The 20,020-nt window shown below is 45.6% G+C and overlaps 1 protein-coding gene across 2 annotated transcripts in view; it reads right to left on the bottom strand.

Moving 5' to 3' along the window:
- inaE (inactivation no afterpotential E) overlaps window positions 1-20,020 on the bottom strand; it is a 220,185-nt gene that overhangs the window by 74,733 nt on the left and 125,432 nt on the right. For both annotated transcript variants that reach the window (XM_075871878.1, XM_075871879.1), the window contains exons 5-7: window positions 18,921-19,005; window positions 7,451-7,585; window positions 3,017-3,094 (exon numbers count right to left, since the gene is read on the bottom strand). In XM_075871878.1, coding sequence (XP_075727993.1) covers window positions 3,017-3,094; window positions 7,451-7,585; window positions 18,921-19,005 — 298 coding nt within the window. The remainder of the gene's footprint in view (window positions 1-3,016; window positions 3,095-7,450; window positions 7,586-18,920; window positions 19,006-20,020) is intronic.

Here is a 20,020-nt window from a genome sequence, read left to right as displayed (position 1 = left end):
GACTCAACGAAGGAATAAGCTACAGGACAACTCACTCGAGAGCGTGGCCTAAATAAACAAAACTCACAATCGCAAAAAGTATAAGGTGAGCACGCGAACACGAAAACTTTAAGTAGCTTCAAAACACTGCATCGTCAAAGCATAACAGTATAAACGCGAAAACACTTTACAACCGCGAAGCCTACACAGTGTCAAAGGCACGTAGCCGTATACACCAGCTAAGAATAATGTCGAAGACTTAGAACTCGTCTGAATATATGTCGATCGTTCCTTCGAGGACGTTTCCACTTCCTGAATAAACTTGATTTATTCCGATAAGCTAATCCATTAGCCGCCTATGTTTTGCCTTTTATTTTTTTTTGTTTTTTCAAGCTCGTGGGCGACTACTTCGGAATTCAATATACGCCGAATCATTTGGATATATTGCAGGCCTGACTGCATCCACAGACACATTAGTCACTAGAAGGGTTCAGGCAATAGTTCCTTTTCAAATATAGTGTACCGCATAAAAAGAAGCGCTCTATTCATACGACTTCTTCCATATGGGACAATATGCATGACTGTTCACGCCAAATGTAATATAGTGAATAACATAGTTTTTATATGAAGTGTAGCGCTTAGAACGAGCGCTCTATATATGCACGCTTTCAAGCATAATCGGCATTGTGTATTAATGACTAGATTTTGGTTGGTATAGTAAATAGCACAGTCACTATCGGAAATTTACCACTTCAAAGGACTTTTACTGGGACGTATCTTCTCGCATAATCCACGGAGTGTACATGGCCGATTATACCTAAAGTAGTTTCATATGGAGTTTTTATAAACAGATTTTAAATGTTTTAAGATAGTCGCTCCAAATAAAAAGCACTGGAATCGAGAACCTTAAAACGAGTGTTTTAGTGCTTGAGAATGCATCGAATATATTTTTCATACAACTATCTTCAAAAAACAGAAAGAAAAGCAATTTCAGTTTTGATATTTAGGGGCTCGTTTCTCAGTGACGTATCATCGAAATGTGACGTCAAGAAGGGACAGCAACTAGCAGCGCACGTGCAGCCGATCAGCCACCTGCTCGTCGTTCGCGTAAGAAACAATAAGTGAACTATCATCCAGTGACTCCTATACAGTGGTTCTGGAGAATTACACGGCATGCGGGGCCCATAGTATGCAAGATCACTGTAAATGTGTTGATTCATCGGGGATAACGTCCCTTGGAAGTAGTGCTGATTTACAGATGCCCATTGACTAAAACTTGAAATTAAAATATAAAAAACATATTTTTTACGAGGTGCCTGACTTTTGTGTGCGGAGAGCGTTCTACACTTTACACCTAGAATAAACAAAAAATTACCTCCTTTTAGTTGTTTCAAAATCATACCAGTACTCCTTTAAGACGGTTTCCCTGCCCCCCCCCCTCCCCCTGGCGAAGTCAAATTGTGACAGAGATTCCGTCCCATGTCACTTTTAAGGGAGTAAGGGACACCCTCTCCCTTCATCATACACCCCCCTCACCCCCCACCAATGCGTTCGCTTCCACCTTTAGGCTATAATATATACTACAACGCTTCTAATAAAATTGTATGTCTTGAAAGGAGCACGTTATTCTATTTGCTTTTCGCATAATTGACAGTGCGGGTGGCGGATTACAAGTATGCTAGTATATTCAATAATACAGCTTCTTTTACGAATAAAGTGTAATGTGTAAAAAAAAACACCCTGTATAAGTTATCTTCTCACAGGTGCAGATCGTGCAAATGCCCATGCGGGTTTAATTTTGCTTTGCCTTCTCGGCGACGTAACATAACGAACATTCCAGAAATAAAACGCTACACAACGAAGCTCAGTACTATTCTGAATGCTCCAGTGCGCGTACATGCACGGTTCTTGCTTAAACGCAAATAGAGGGGTGCCGTACGGAAGAGGTACAAAAGGAACAAATCTGCGCCTGTTTTGTCGCTTTCTCCTCTGGCCCTACTCTGAACAACGCCCCAATCTTTGGATTTAGAATGAATTGTTACTAACTATCCCAAACGCCTGTTTTCCTACCATACACGTTGCTTAAACATCGATTAGACTTTCAGAGTGGCTAAGAATCAGGCTGAACATTAGTGGAAATTACAGCTTAGGCTGCAAAATTTTCAAGGTATCTTAAGTATTTTAAGGACACACAGCGACAGCACTAAAGCTCAAAAGTAATTTTGAAACTGCGTCTAATGCTTTTACTTTTGTAATTTCTTTTTCTTTCCACAAAGTTACTCTTTTTTTTTTTTTCACCTGATACATGCGCAGCCACTGCAATTTAGCGGAAAGGTAACTACTAGAGCTTTGAAGAAGGCCAACTAAAACTGTGAGCATATACGGCAAGCACTAGACTTCTTATGTTCGTTTTACGTTTTTGAATATATGAAAATTGCCAATGATGAATGGATGCTTTTACTACTAAAACACACCGATGCACCTATGTTATTGATTCTATAGCTCCATAAAAGCCTCTGCTTAACATATCTAAGACATCTTGCTTATTACACTCGATAGCTGCCGAAAAGAAGGTACACAATACCAGCGAATCTTGGGCTAGTTGGTGGTTCATACTTGGGATGTAAAAACAGCGCGAAAATTATAGACAAGGACGAAAGCAGAGACGCGGTGTCGTCTCTTGCTTCTTCCTTGTCTATATTTTTGCGCTGTTTTTACAACCCAAGTAGGAAGGTGCACAAACTTCGAAAGTGGTCTATTTAGGAAGACGCAGAATTCACGTAAAGCTACAGGCGCGTTTTCCGTCAACGTATCAAGAAAAAGCAGACAAAAAAATATTTTTGAAACGGCGAGTGCCCAAGTGTGATATACTTTCTGAAAAATAAATTAATTTTCTTTCAGATAATTGCGAATCTTATTTTTTAATCAAAGCAAGTCCACCAACACCTTACATATGACGCCCACATATGACAAACAAGTGGGTCAAAGTGGGTATTAATGAGAGCAGGGCGAATTATATGCGGGCTCGTCGACCTACCGGATGATTGACGTCTAGGAACCTGGTGGCGGGAGTGACGGCGACTCCGGATAGAAACTGGTACGTGTCGTTGCCCTTCTGCAGTGAGAAAGCAAAGAAGATGTACATGTCATACGGGAGAGCAATTCGTTCAGACCTACTTCGTTTGAGTGATTCGTTTAGACCTACTTCAACGGGCTTTAGCTTTGTTGCAAAAGATGCGATTTTCATGCGGTTTATTGCAAACGTTCAGAAAGGATGAAAATTTAATGGTACGCCCCGTTTACATATTTCAAATGCCAAAAAAGAATAATATCAAACAAAGACACGAAATGCAATACAACGAGGCATATTGCTTGCGACTATAAAAGGCTGTGAAAAAAAAAAACTGCGGTTCTCATGCAACAGTTCAAAACTGCCGTAATAGTAAGTTTGTAAAAGTTGAAAAGGTATTATAAAAACTTTTCTCACTTATCTTGCCGCAGGTGTTCTAACGTAAACTGTGCGCAGTCCCTCTAAAAAGTAATTTTGTCGAATGTTGAATTTGCAGTTAGCTCTTGTACATGCTTTTTCGTTTTTTTCCCATTTTGTACGTAGAATTACAGACAGCACCTTCAATTTTCATCCTTCGTAAATATTTTCCACGAGCCATAATAAATTACCACTATTTGGAACAAAGCTACACCACATTGAAGTGGGTAAGTTCTAAAATAACCACTAAAATAAAAACGTGGGAAGAGTTGGTTCACCTGGTAAAACATACCTTTGTAGAGGAGCGGCTCACAGCGTGGAACCCCGCACACACAAACTAGGTACACATTTCATGTACATAAAGGAACACATACACGTACGCAGACGCTAGTACACGCACACACACGCAAAATAGACGACATACGAGCAAAACCAGAGACATCAAGTATACCACTGTTCTTTTATCTTCCGTGAAAACGACGCATTTCCGGTAGCGCTACTTTCCGAACTAATTTAAACTTTCCCGGCGTCATCGTTGAAGCTAGGGGGCCACTTCAAACTCAGCCTGCGTGTTGCTACTCAAACTGAGCGCGAATGTACGCCTGAGTGGACGTATAGAACAGATATGGCGCCCCCGGCTTTGATGATTATTGGGGGAGGGGCGGTTACCCCCCTATCCTGTGCGCACACCTATTAGTTTGCAATGTTGTATGCGTGCGATTTTAGGATACGTTTTAAGCACACTTCCCGCGATAGAACGGCATTTTTGAACTGTTGTACTCTAAACACCTTTCCCGCGTGTTTTTTTTTATTTTCTTATAAGTGCGCATGGGCTTGTTATTCTCTTTTTTTGTCTCTCTCTCTCTTTCTTTCCCCGAAGTCCCCATTTTCCCACCCCAAATGAAACCGGATGCCAATATTTCGTTCATCTCCCGGGCTTCGTCTGCTCTCTCTAAGCGTATAACTGCAAGGTTAACACTCGAGACGCGCAAGAATTGAACAGTAAAAAACGCACCGAGGCACAGGTAAGACACACATGCACGATCGCGCTCGTGTGTGTCCTACCTGTGCCTCAGTGTGTTCTTAACCGTTTAATTCTTAAACGTTTAAGAAATTTTACTTGTTAAACGTGTTCTTAAACGTTTAATTCTAAGTGTTCGATTCTTGCGCGCCGCGAGTGTCAACCATGTACAACCCGCTAGCCCCTACGCTGGCACGTACAACTGCAAAAGGCTCAACTACCGCCACCCCACCCCCGTCATCCTGTGTGCGCGCGCCTATATGCGTCTAACCATAGACCATACGATATATGTATAACCCTGTAAAGGACTCAAGCATAAGGAAACACGGCTCAACACCGTGCCAGCTGACGACGAGCGTCACCGAGGCCACACAGGGTGAGCACAACAGCGCGCATCTTTGTATAACGAGATCGGCGTCGGCAGTACGGGAAGCCAGCCAACAGGCGAGCCGTGAGCCGAGACAAGCCGACGCTCGCCGGTCGACCGTTATGGGCCGGTAGAACGGCCGCGCACACTTTGGCGCCAAACAAAGCTTCGAGCGGACCTTGTTAGCGAGCGACGACATCCGCGGCCTGTGAGACATATGGCGGCTGCTGTTCCAACACGTGTGCGGTTTGTTTGCGATCGATACAAGGACCCCGTGCTCGCAGCGAGCCTTCGTCCTTTGTATGCCTTCGGGTCTGCAATCAGCCTTTCCTTGCAAATCAGCCCGCATCAACGCTATTGTGACACAAAACGGGGAAATCGTAACAACCAACGCGGCCCCGTGAAGGGACAAGAAACAGTTTGTCCAAGCAGCTCCCTTTTGCTTGCTCTCGTGGCGCCCCTAACGAGGTGCCTAAAGATGGCTTCCACATGAAGACGCTTAAACCGGCATGTTGGTGAACGACATGGCGCGCGCACTCTTTGTGACGTCAAGCGTTAATATTATCGTTATATCACTTGCAAGCTTTTTTTTTTTTTCGTTATTGACGGACAGAGGCCAATGAAATTCTGGCCACATTGCTGCCAATTCAAAGCAGGTCAAGCGAGATGTGCTTATGCTGCCTCTACGTCTTCAAGGCTACCGTGCTGGTGAACCAATAAATATTTGGAGCTGGAACCATGATCTCACGTTCAAGCTATAATACGTGCGATAAAGTAGAAGGTGGCCTCCAAGACTGGAAGGCAGTCTCCGAGGGCATTAGCAATCAAACAACGGATTGAGCATCTAGTTGGCATTGCCGATTCGTAAAACGCCCGGGGGAGAGAACGGAGAGACAGTTGAAGCTTGGATAGAATACATATCGGCGAGATGTGGTATCCGTGGTGCTCCCGTGATGTGTAGGCACACCTTTTTTGTCCAATGTATTTCTAAAGAAAAAAGAAGACCAATACTCAACGAAGTGTATTACAAACTATATCCGCAGCTCTGCTAAGCGACAAGCGCGGACTTACTCGCGCCCAAGAGATACTGTATTTCTGAACGAGGTCATGATCAATGCAACAGACACAACAAGTGCAATTTACAAATGAATGGGGGCCAGAGAAGCAATTTCAAAAACATTTCGCCTAGATGCCCACGCAGTCAGTATATCTCTTCGAGCAAATTTCAACCACCTAACTTGGAGTCGCTAAGCTTTCTCGCGAGGAAGATCGAACATCCAACACCTGTCGCCCCGCCACGGTGGTCTAGTGGCTAAGGTACTCGGCTGCTGACCCGCAGGTCGCGGGATCGAATGCATTTCCGATGGAGGCGGAAATGTTGTAGGCCCGTGTGCTCAGACTTGGGTGCACGTTAAAGAACCCCAGGTGGTCGAAATTTCCGGAGCCCTCCACTACGGCGTCTCTCATAATTATATGGTGGTTTTGGGACGTTAAACCCCACATATGAATCAATCAATCCAACGGCTGTCGTCCGACCACATGAAAACCTTCGGAAATGTGCTACAATAAAACGATAAAGCACAAGAAACGCTTGCGAATTATCCTAGTGGACTGTTTCGAGTGGTCTTATTTTGATCTCATCGACATGTGGGGTTTAACATCCCAAAATCACCATATGATTATGAAAGACGCCGTAGTGGAGGGCTCCGGAAATTTTCACCACCTGGGGTTCTTTCACGTGCACCCAAATTCTGCGCACACGGGCCTACAGCATTTTCGCCTCCATAAAAAAATGCAGCCGCCGCAGCCGGGATTCGATCCCGCGGCCTTTTCGAGTGGTCTAAAAGTGGTCGACCATCTCGAGCGAGAGCGACTACTTAACATCTACCGAAGACAGCTGCGGCCGTGCTTATTCGATCAAGTCCGATGAAGTGACACCAGGGTAATATACTTACGCTGTTCCCCAACAATTCTTTCCACCCCTAATACCAAATTGTGGCAGGGAGCTGCCCCCTCTTTGAAATAAGGGTTTCGTTGGTTCATTCATTCATTTATTCATTCACAATTTAAGTTTACTATAAAAAAATACAAGGTCGTTTTCGAGCCCCCGTGATTCATCTGCTATGCGTTATACCCGCAAGGCCGACCGCCTACCTTTGTGTGATACAACGGGGGTGTGGAAAATGTTGTAACGAGGGGAAAGTGAAATTCACTGCTGAAGATAAGAGCATGCATGCCATCGCTTCCGTATACGAAAAATCCTTGAACAAAATATGTAGTTGGAGTCAATGCTTCGACAAATTGCCTCGTATTGTTAGAGACAGCTACTAAGTACACTCGCAATCATGTACTGCTTAAATTGCAAGGTATAACCAGGAAACTAAAGCGTTTTAGCCTGTTTCTGTGGCTATAGCTTTGACATTCCCCAAAATCTCATTAAAACTGCAGAGCGTTTACGTCTAGCAACGCCCCATGTTTGAAGGTTTTTTTTTTTTTAATCTCTTCGAGCCTCCAACTTCCTCTTAACACTTCTGCTATAATTCCCATCGAGATTTAAAAATGCGCGGACACTATTTCCATGGACATCGTCGCTTACCTGGCTCGCTATGATTAGGCGCTCCTGTCGTTGAAACTTCCGCAGCAGTACCAACCCGGCCACAACGTCCGAGGGAACGACGTCCAGGTCGCGGAAGAAGTCTGACAGAAGCTTGGCGATCTCTGCGAACGAGTTCTGCAGCAGCAGAAAAGAATAAGGACAAGCCGATTGCGCTTTCGTGATCGACTTCACTGACGTACTTCCGTCACGGATATGACGTTGTTAATATATACATTAACGCAACACAATTAAATAACCCTGAAGAAAAAAAATGGTTCCAAATCTGCATGTTACACCGCAAAATGTAGTCGAAGGACGATAGTCTTGCGTCTGGAGAGAGTAAACAAAACGTTTCTTTGGTGTTCTGCGCAAGAACATCGGTGAATGGTATTCTGCAGGCGCTGCGTTAGAGTGCCTCGAGCGTGTAGCGGAGGCGAACGAGGCACGTTAGACACGAGCGCCATCTGGCAGTTATCTTCGAAAACGAAGGCGTGCAGCCCACGGAGAAATATGTGCGCCAGTCTCGGAGGTGATAAGGTGAAGAACGCAAAACTACGGGCAGGTGCCACCACCGTGACGTCGTAGCAAAGCGTTGGAAACACCTTTTTGAGCATCGGGTTGCATTGTCAGCGCAGCTCGATAAACGCTACATTCCTTAGAGTTACTTGTGTGTGCCTCTTCTAGTATAAAGGCAGACATACAAAAAACTTCGAAGTGTTGTTATGGCGCCTCAGATGTGCGCAATAAATGCTTTTTTAATTTTACAATCGCACAACGCTAAACCTTGAGCAATATTGGTGGGCGCTGCGAATGGGGTTGGCCGTTTGGTGCTGTTTGAGGTATTGTAAGGGCAGACAAACAGATAAATGTACAGATAAATGTACAGACAGACAGACAGACAGACAGACAGACAGACAGACAGACAGACCAAAATTTTTCTGTCGAAGGTCCCCAAGAAAGACTATCGTCTTTAAAAATGAAGCGTCCGTCTCTTCAATGCGTGCTCAGTGTGATAGCAGCGGGCGGAAGGACGTACAGACAGACAAATAGACAGACGGCCTGACAGACGGGCTGGACGGACGGATGGACACTTGGATCCACTCATTATCATTCACTACGTGGATAATTACTCTATGGAGTATTTACAAATAAACAAAACAAAACCCTCTTTTATGGTTCTTACAACATGGCTAGATCAGTTAACGTTTTCATGTTTTAAATGCGAAGCATTTTTTAGCGAACTTCGGCGACTTAACGCGTATCTATCTATCAATCTAGCCGCCTACGACATTTAGCTCTCCTGGCCGTTCAAATGTTCAAAATGTTAATGGAAGACTGCTGTACCGACGGCTCATCATATAACCTAGAGGACTCGATAAAGGATGTCCTGCAGAATACCACGCATACACATTTGACTAGTCACAAGCGCACCGATTTCGACATCGAGCTTGAGAAACTTCGCGCAATACGCCGTCGTGCAGAACGAAGGTACCGACGGACAAAGTGCATGGATGATTTGAGGCTGGCTAGACGCATTCAAAAGAAAATGCAGCGGCACATGGATAAACTGGCTAGGCGACGTTGGACATCCTTTTGCGAGTCGTTGGATCCACGAAAGCCCCTATCACTGATATGGCGAACTGTCCGGGATCTTAGCACAACCTTGGGTCAGCGACACCCGTTTACATCTCTGGCACTTCACCTTCGATGCAGAGAGATTGACGTCGCAGAATCGTTCTGTAGAAGAATTGCCGGTGATTCCAATTTCACAGTATCAAGAACGGGAACTTTTGACAACCCACCGCCCTCACGTAATCCCCGTATGGAATGCCAGTTTTCTATGGATGAGCTAGAGGCGGCACTGGCTCTGTGCAGACGTTCTTCAGCACCCGGTCCTGACGGCATTACCTATCGTGCCCTTTGTAATCTTGGAGACGAAGCTCGGAAGGCACTCTTACGCCTATACAACGACTCCTGGCAGACTGGTACTGTTCCCCAGGCATGGAAGTCAAGTCGCCTCATTCCACTTCTAAAGGCTGGTAAATCTCCTTTGGATATTGCCTCATACCGTCCTATCGCACTTGCCAGTTGTGTGGGAAAAACGATGGAACGAATGATTCTAACACGAATGGAGTGGTATTTAGAGCACTACGAAATCTATCCAGTATCCATGACCGGATTCAGACGCGGCCATTCGTCAATCGACAACGTTGTTGATCTGGTGACATATGTTCAACACCAGAAAGCCTGTAAGAGACTGTGTGCCGCCCTGTTTCTAGACGTTAAGGGGGCTTACGACAATGTCACCCATGAAGCCATCCTTAGTGCTTTGGAAACAGTAGGTCTTGGTGGCAAGATATATATGTGGGTGTACAGCTACTTACAGCTGAGATCATTTTACGTGATGACAGCGAATGGCCCAACACCTGATTATTACAGCAGCCGAGGAGTTCCTCAGGGAGGAGTGCTAAGCCCTACCCTTTTCAACCCAACTTTCATTGGTCTAGTCGAGCAGCTACCTAGCACTGTAGAACTTTCTGTCTATGCTGATGACATCTGCATTTGGACATCAGGTGTGACAAGGCCTCAGCTTCGCGCCCGCCTTCAGAAGGCTGCTACAACGGCGTCATGCTATCTTCGTAAACAAGGCCTCGAGGTGTCCTGCGGAAAGTGTGCAGTGGTAGCGTTCACGCGGAAACCAATGTCTGCTTACAGTATATCGATTAATGAAGAATACATATCGTTCAGCAGAAGCCACAGGTTCTTGGGAGTCGTAATAGATAGAAACCTGTCGTGGACTCCACACGTGAACTATGTGAAGAAGCGGCTGATCGCAACATGCCACATGCTCAAATTCCTTGCAGGAAAAAATTGGGGAGTGCCCATATCATCCATGCTACAACTGTACAGGGTGCTGTTTATCGGATTCTTACGGTACAGCTTACCTGCAATGTCTAACACCGGCAAGACCAACCTGCGCGCAATTCAGAGCATTCAAGCCCAAGCACTTAAGATATGCCTTGGAATACCCCGCAGTGCTTCAACGGCTGAAACCATTGCCATCGCTCAAGATCACTCGATAAATACGCATATTATCACCGAGACAATGCGCATGCACCTCAGGCATTATGCCAGGACCCCTTCTCACCACCTGGCGAGTCTAGCTGCTGAAAGGCCCCGCACGACATACGGCACTATTGTCTCCAAGCATCGTTCATCGTTTGCTGAGACATACGCACCTGCATCAAAGCCACTGCTTCCTCCTTGGAGCTTGAGCCGGCCGCGAGTTCACTTAATGATTCCAGGAATGAGGAGAAAATCGGACTTACCGACACATGCCCTGAAACAACTGAGTCTATCCCTACTGGAAGAAAACTACAGTAACCACGTGCACATTTACACGGATGGCTCTACTACGCCGTCTAGTTCAGGTGGAGCAGTGGTTATACCATCACAAGGGATAACTCGGTGTTTTAAGACTTCACATGTGACGAGTTCGACGACGGCAGAACTCGAGGCTCTGCGCAATGCACTGGAACACATCAATTCAGAAGAAAGACCAGGTAAATGGGCTGTGTTTTCTGACTCAAAACCAGCGTTACAGTGCCTGATATCAGTTCTCCGACGCGGATGCCACGACCAGTTGACCTACCAAACCGTGAAACTACACCACCTGTTAATACAAAAAGGCCATGACATCGTCTTTCAGTGGTTACCTGGGCATAGTGGTATAGGCGGCAATGATTCTGCAGATCATGCTGCTCGCACGTCACATAAAGAAGGGAACAGTGTTCCGATACCGCTTTCAAGAGCGGATGCGGCGAGGCAGATTCGTCAACTGGCCCGCAGTCTCACACTGACCGAGTGGAACACACCAAGCATACGACGTACACGACTGCACGAGCTCGACCCATCACTACAACTCCGGCCTCCACCCGGCCTACATCGACGTGAAGCTTCGCTTCTCTATCGCCTTTGGCTGGGAGTTGCTTTCACGAAAGCTTATACCACGTTAATCAGAATTACTGACAGTGCGGCGTGCGATGTTTGCGGCACCGACGAAAATATCGAACACCTGCTGTGTCATTGTCCTCGGTTTGCCTCAGAGAGACAAGTACTTGCCAACGCAATGCGGCGACTGGATGATCGGCCTCTTTCTGTGCAGGTGCTATTACAGCAACGTACACATGCCTCGACAGCCCACAAGGCAGTGAAAGCCCTGCTGCGTTTCCTGAGAAAGACAGGCTTGTGTGAACGCCTCTGACATGCGGTAGATTTCTACACGCTGCAGTGAAATTACTGTCAGTCTCTCCCCCACCCCCTTTTTTCCCTCTCTTCCCTCTTTCTCGTCTTTCTTGTCCCCTTCCTTTATCCCCCAGTGTAGGGTAGCCAACCGGATGTCTTTCTGGTTAACCTCCCTGCCTTCTCCCTTTTTTGTTGCTTCCTTCCTTCCTGGCCGTTTCAATAACGGTATCAATACCAAACTTGGTATGGCATAACATGACTGTATGAAGAACATATTCGACTAGTCATAACATGAAAACCATGACACGTATGTCATGAATATCATGATTTGCATATCATGGTCCTGCAACTTTTGCAGTGGTGTCATCCGCATGGCATGTTGAAAAACTGGTATGGTATGACATGACTGCATGGCGTACACAAGCGACAGACCCTAACATGAAAATCATGACATGCGTGTCATGCAACAACAGGACTACGTTCCGCGCTCATGGTGCGCTCGCGGCTGTTTCGCTAGCGTCACATATACCAAATTCGGTATTACGGTACGTGAATGGATGACGAAAGTATGATATTGGTGCAAACATTATAAATATGAGATGTGTGTCTAGTAACAACATGACTACATGGTGCGCTCGCGGCCGTTTCGCTAGCTTTACATGTGCCAAACTCGGTATTACGCGATGCCAATAAATGACTAAGGTGTGTGGCTGCTGCAAACATGATAATGATGAGATGCGTGTCATGTGAAAACACGGCTACATGCCATAGTCAAGACGCGAATACATTTCGACGTGACGCGGTGCGCGTGCTCGACGGCGTTCATTTCGTCGCGTCATGCCAGACGCCGGCCCTGCCATATACTCGCAGGCGCGCCGCACTGCGTTGCTTTGACGCACGCGCGTCTCAGCGCGTCCGGCGTGCCTCCGTCACGAAAAGAGGGAGACGCAGTGTTGTCTGCTTAACACATCGGCGCGAAATGCAGCATGTTGCATTTCACACCAGTTGCCGTCGGGCCGCGCCGACGGACGCTGGTCGCGCCTGGCGTCAGACTCAGAGTGCTCACGTTTAGCTAACGTATAGCGTCGCCGTGCCCAGCGTGCGCGCGTGTCAACGCTACATTAGAGCATATAGGGCCCTTCATGATGCGCTCGCAGCCGTTTTGCTTGCTCCACATATACCAAATTTGGTGTTACGTGACGTCAATGAACGCCAAAATATATGACGGGTGCAAACATGATAATCCTGACACGCGTGTCACGTAGGAACATGACAACATACCGCGCTCGTAGCATGCCACTGTTTCGCTAGCTCCACAAATACTAAATTCGGTATCACGTCACTGAATAGATGACAAAGGTAAACGACACATTCAAACATGATAATCATGACACGGAAGTCATGTACCGCATCGTTTACCTTCGCCTGGTAACGTTGTGCCGACTTTAAAGTGACATGTCAACCTTTTTCATTCGTGCTTCGCATATCATCGATGGCATTTGTACGTGGGATCTGCCAATTTTATTTCTTTTTCGGTAGTTTCGTTCTTAGGTGGTGGTGACACGTCACGCGCATGCACACGCTGGGCCCGCGCTTACAACAGCCGACCATTACACGCGCGGAGTGGTAAGTTTTGCTGAATGATCTACTTGCGCAGCTTTCGCAGCGTTACGCCTGAGTTGTGAAACAAAGTGTAAGGTTTTCCCCTTAAAGGTTTTCCCCTTCAGGACACCCCTCCCCCCTAAGAGCACGCCGATCGACAGGCATCGATTTAGGCACTATAAAAAGCTTAACTTCAATTAGATATAGTCACTGATATTTACGAACCGGATAACAGTTTCTTACATTTTTGTCACGTTTGCTTAGGCAAAATAAAGTTAAAAGCGATATGAAATTTGAAATATATATATATATATATATATATATATATATATATATATATATATATATATATATATATATATATATATATATATATATATATATATATATATATATATATATAGCTCAACTGCGTGTACTAGGAGGTTTAGCACATTCTTTTAGAAAACATTCTTTCGAAAAAAAATTGCCCGCAGCTTCCCTCGGGGGAACACTGAGGGGGATGCGGACCATATAATTGGTTAACGGGGTGTTAAAGTGTGACTTACTTGGGTCGATGGCTAAATTGGTTAACGTGGTTGTGAAATGGGGTGTTAAATTGCGACTTACTTGGGTCGATGGCTAAATTGGTTAACGTGGTTGTAGGAGGGGGTGTTAAATGAGTGAACACGTACACACGTATGCGAAAGGGCGGCGCTGGTCGAAGGGACGTCGATCATTGTGTTTGTGGATTCGTTGGAATTCATTTCACCGCGACCTTGGACGTCGACGCGCCGTACAAACCAACCGACGAGCGGCAACTGAGCGAGCGAGCGCCGACCTTGAGTATATATACAGCACGACGGCGCATGCACTGTCAGCTGTTGAATGTTCTCGAAGCACGACGCCACATGCGCGTCCACTGGAGAATCAGGAGAATTGTAGATGTCGAACGCGGTGTGTAGAGGAGGAAGGGTGCACAGATGGTGGAGGAGTGAAGCGCGCGCGGTGTGTAGAGGAGGAAGGGATGCACAGATGGTGGAAGAGTGGGCGACGGCGCGACGGCGCATGCGCGCGCGTCAGCTGTCGAATGTTCGAGAAGCGGTGCGGACGGCGCACTACAAGGCGCGAGTATAAGATGCTCCGCATCTAAAATACGATGAGCGGTAGCGCCGGCGGTGATCGCTGGCGGATGGCAAGCCTTGGTGGCAGGCGAGAGAGTTGGGCGAGCCTCTTTTGGCGTGGGGTGGTGGCACGGACGGTTGCCTGCAGCGGTGGATCTGCCGTGGACGGCACCGTGGGCCGTTTGCGGTAGGCCCACGCGGCGAGTCAAACGTTAGCGACACCGCCTTGTGTATAATGTTGTTGAGTGTTGTTTAATATTGTTTAGCGATGTCTTAGCGTGCTGATCACGATTGACGTTATAATAATTTGGCTGACGATATCGTCCTTCAAAAGTAGTCGACTAAATGTGTACTGTTAGGTTTGTTCCGACCGCGTCTGCTGCGTCAGTTCACTCTAACAGCACGGTGCTCTCGCTCAACAATTGGAGACCCTACAACGTCGACACGTCTACGTGTAGAAGACATGCTTCAAGTCTGCCTGGTCGTCTCTCGAAAGACAAAAAAAAAATGTCTTCAACTTTCAGTATTTCATTGGCAACCGGATTCTAATGAACGTCTAGGAATTTAGATATCTCGGTTTCACAATTACGCGTGACCTACGCCGGGGTTTACCCACATCGATTATGTTTCTTCGAAAGCCAATAAGGCTGTCTGGGCGCTAGGGCGAAAGTGAGATACGCCACTACAAGTATTAAAAGCTTAGCATACAAAACGTTGATAGGCCCTATTCTTGAGTACGCTAAAATTTTATGGGACACTTATGCACAGTCAAACCAAATCAAACTGGAAATAGTACAAAGACTTGTTTCGAGGTTTATTTTTAACAAGTACAAACGATGCCATTCACCTTCTGAGTTGTGCAACCGTGCTGACTTTTCCCCGCTCGAGGTCCGAAGCTTTTTCGAGCGATTGAAGTGTGTCTATGAAATTATACACCACAAGATAAATATAAATCGCAATGAATACTTGCAAATTGAACACAATAAAGCTTCTAGACATCGTCATAGCATGTATATTCCCCCGCTGTTTGCCCGAAATATATGCTTTAAATTTAGCTTTTTCCTTAAAATCATTGCTCAGTGCAACTTCTTACCCGTTGACGCTTTAACCTCGCCTACCTTGGACTTTTTTTATTAGAATTATTGACTACCCGAAAGCATGACCCCATTTGGCAAACCTGATTTTTCTTGTGTGTGTTTTTGCATCTATCTGCATTTTCTTTTGTTGAATTCTTCCACCTTTCGTAACTGTTTCAAAATTTCTCATATATTTGTTGTATACTACTTCTAGTACTGTGACGTCATAAAGATACGTTTTACATCGTCAAAAGTGTGATGTACCAGATTATACCATATTTTTTCAAGTTTTTTTTGTTTTTATACGTACATTGACAGAATGTTCACATTCTATTTTTTCACTCCCAGATAGCCCTAAACAGGGCTGGCATTAATAATAAATGAATGAACGGAATTAACATGAGTGAAACTGTCGTGCTTGAAAATTACATAATTTCTCGCTAAAGGGAACACAGGGAGGCGCAAAGCGCGCAGTGATAGACCGGTGCTTCCTATTGGATGATGTCGATCGCAGCAGCTAATGCGCAATGAGAAACAGAAGACTCCTACTTGGTTTTGGTAGGCTAATGTCTGTTCAGTACCGGCAGAAATGTCATGTAAATATGTAAAACATACATGTACAGGTTTTATTTTTACCTTTGGTTAACATCTAATGTACATAAGTATAGAAAATTTTCGCAACAATTTTGTGTGTCTATGAATGTTCTGTTCTGTTGAAATGTTCTGTTCAAATGTCTTTGATGTCCTCTGTCTGTGTAAATAATTTTTTTTTCTAAACACCCTGGTATTGGGACAGTTGAACGCTCTCCCATAGTAGGAATCGTGGTAAGAGTACACTGTGCTGTAAATCTTCTAAACTTATTCCAAGCACAATGAGAGCAATTCACTCTTTTTTATTGTTTCTTTAACTTGTACATTCGGTACACCGAGATAAATCGGTGTTTTTGTGCTCATTTGTGACGTGTAAATTTTATGTTTACTTGTTTTCTTTGTTTTGCTTGGCTACGTACAGGTTACATATACCATATGCATTCCCCTTTTCTTCTCCCTTGCGCTAAGTAACAGCCACGGAAGAAGAAACGTAGCAGCCAAAGCATTAACACGCTGCCTGCCTATAGTATTGTAATCACGGTGGCTTGATAAAAGAAAGGTAAGGCCTGTTTCGTCACACTCAAACACACATGGGTATACACTAAAGGGAACGCCACGTAGGCACTTTCGTCCACGTCGGCCCCAGTAGTTGGACAGCGGCACGCCTTCAAAACAAAAAATTCGCCACCAATGCCCGGTGCCTCGCTGTAATGGATGGATGGATGCTATGAGCGTCCCCTTTATAACGGGGTGGTGACAAGTATGCCACCAGGCTCGACAAAAAAAAAAAAAAAAACCTTTTTTTTCTTTTTATGTTGGCCTAATGCCTCTACTTCGATAAATTCTATCTTAATGAAAAAAAAAAGGTAAATTTTCAGCTTAAGTTCTCTGCCATTTACGGCACACTGTCCATATTTTATTTTTCCAATATTTATTTTTGTCCTTTCTCTCTAATTTTCTGCCACCAATACTCTAACCGTCTCTTACTTATTTCAATCGCGGGTGTGTTCAGCTTTCCATTGTTGTCCCTAAAACCCAAGGCTTCCTGTAGGCTCGTGCCCAAACGTACACCTGGGTGGATATCTCCACATTCAATCAGAACATGCTCCGCCGTTTCCTTATCTTTCCCGCAGCATGTGCATTGTTCTTACATACCGCCGTCTGTAAAAGACGGCGGTATGGCGCCATCTGGCAGCAATGTGAAGAAACAAAAGTTTTTGTAGAACGCAGAGCCCTCTGTAGGTCACATCACCGGGTCGTTTTAGTTAAATGTTTTAGCGAGACGTAGGAAACACCCACCTTATCGTTCATAGTGTCAGCGCTGTGTAATAAACACTTCGGTATTTAAAAGTTTGTATCTATGCATTTTTTTTAATCAAAAGACACACTGTCCAACACTTTCGTATAGATGGCTTGCCCGTGACGTGACAGCCGCAGCTTCTCAAGGGATTCATAATGCGCTGCACAAAAAACGAACGGAAACACGAAGTAGAGAAAAAGGATAGACAAGCGCAGACTATCAACTGAAGCTTTGTTATAGCTTAATATATAATAATTTATTTCCTTAATATATTGCCTCGGTCTTGCAATAAAGCTTCAGTTGATAGGCTGCGCTCGTCTGTCCTTTTTCTCTACTTCGTGTTTCCGTTCGTTTTTTGCGCAGTACATTATAAATGAGTACCAACTTGCACAACTAGCCATTCTTCTAAAAAAACTGGGACTCCACAATGGCGGCTTCGATGACAAACGAGTTGCGTTTATGTAAAAACGCCACGTCAGGGACGTCTCAGTGCGGTCGAAATCAAATGACCTACATGTGATGTATCGATAATGTTAACACGACATCGGGAACGTAACTGCCGCACATGTCGGTGCTCCAACACGGTGGTTTCGCTGCAGTGACGTCAGCACAAGCCATATATTGATGTTCCGACTGAAAGTATCTGATTTTCATTTACTAAATCATGGGCTCAATCGGGTGACTAAATCGTTGGACACCAACAGAAAGACGGATCAAGAACTTTGCCGTGATTGAATTGATATTTGAGGTTTAACGTCCCAAAATCACCAAAGATCTTGACCAGACGCTGTAGTGGAAGGCTGTTGAAGTTTCCACCACCTGGGGTACTTTAACGTACGTGCTGCCAAATCTGAGAACACAGGCCCACTGCATTACCACCTCCATCGAAATTGCAGTCGCCGCAGCCGGGATTCAATACCGCGACCGGTCAGCAGTACCTTAGTCACAAGACCACGGCGGCGGGGCAACAAGAAAAGATGTAAACGTTGGTTGCCACAAGTTTCATATTAAGTGTGAGTACACTATATAAGCGACCACAAACCATCCACCGCCGTCGGCGGCGTCCGCAGTCTTCTCTCTATCTTTAAAAGAAAGAGGACTTGGCGGGCCGCAGCGCGACGCTCTACCGAATAAGCCACGGACGCGACGCTGATATCGGTGTCAGTAACGCGCCTTATACCCCCTCCCCCTTCGCTCGCTCCTCCGCTCTCCTCGCTTGCTGCAGCTGCGCGCGCACCCCTCTCTCTCGCGCACCCGCCTTCTCTCTCAGTCTCCCGTCGAGAGCGGGTCGTGAGGGGGAGTAAAGTTAAAATCCGTTGGCATTCGCCAGTGATGAGTTAACGTAAACTCCCCCGTGTGATCAAATTGCGATTCCCAGGAACCATTACACCATAAAGGCACCATAGTGTGATTAATAAATGTAATAGTGCGAATTATTAAATACCCCTCATAGCATCACCCCGTGTATACGCACTTAACCATGTTCACCCTCGGGGAAATGCTTGGGAGTTTTATACATAATACGAGCAGGTAAAAAAAAACGGTGTACTTACTCGATTGCGATCGTTGGTTCCCATACAACAGAACAGTAGACGGCACCGCTTGTTCCAACTGTCTTGGTATTCTCGAACAGCTTTCCTGCAAACGTCAGTGAACGAACAAATGCGATACAGAGCTGAGAATCGATTAGGAAAGAATTTAGGCATGGTATCATTTGCAGTGCTCCATACACTCACACCAAACCTTTTACTGGGTGCATGGGTGAACAGCCATTTTCTTCGGGGTACGCGGGTGAGGATGTGGCTATACGGCCACTGGAACTGGCGCGTCATTCTGACAACCGCAGTAAAGTGGCGGGGTGGAAGTTACCGCGCACTCGCGGCGGCCGAATTACTTGTTACGTGCGAGCATGTGATAAAGGACAGCCAATTCAAACCTTGAAAAGCCCCTAAGCCAACTCTTAAAAACACGAAGAATGAGCGCGTTATTCTGCCTCGGCGTTTTCCTTTTTTTGCGGCATAGTTCGTTCACGTGACGTCAGAGTAAAATTAAGCTCTCGATGGTTCTATATACGAAAGATATTCGGTGTGTATCATCACCTATACCTGCTTCCTGCATTTCCGATGGAGGCGGAAATGTTGTAGGCCCGTGTGCTCAGATTTGGGTGCACGTTAAAGAACCCCAGGTGGTCGAAATTTCCGGAGCCCTCCCCTACGGCGTCTCTCATAATCATAAGGTGGTTTTGGGACGTTAAACCCCACAAATCAATCAATTATACCTGCTTCGCCCTGGATTCGCGTGCCAGGTCTGCCTTATCTTGCCCGATTATCGAGCGCGATACACCGATTTGACTTACTTTTTCTTTTCTTTTTTGCGTTTGCGAGTACGCAGGTAGGTCGAGATAGTATTGTCTAGCAGGACAGCGATGTCCCGGCTGGCTCAACGCTCAGTGGCGACATCCCACGTGTTTCACGAAGAAATAAGAGGCGAGCAGGAGGAGGTTGCGCTCGTAGGAAAGTTATAGGGAAAGCGATAAAGAACTACTGTATTGCCGTTTAGGGGTATTTAAAGAAACGCACCAGCACTTTATACGATTCAACCACCGCACACGTGTGATAATCATGGCCCCTTCACAACTGTATATAGTTGAAGT

Source organism: Rhipicephalus microplus, chromosome 8 (genome assembly GCF_043290135.1).
Source record: "Rhipicephalus microplus isolate Deutch F79 chromosome 8, USDA_Rmic, whole genome shotgun sequence".
NCBI lineage: Eukaryota > Metazoa > Arthropoda > Arachnida > Ixodida > Ixodidae > Rhipicephalus > Rhipicephalus microplus.
The sequence above is the reverse complement of the archived record's forward strand: the minus strand, read 5'-3'. Positions and strand labels throughout refer to the sequence as shown.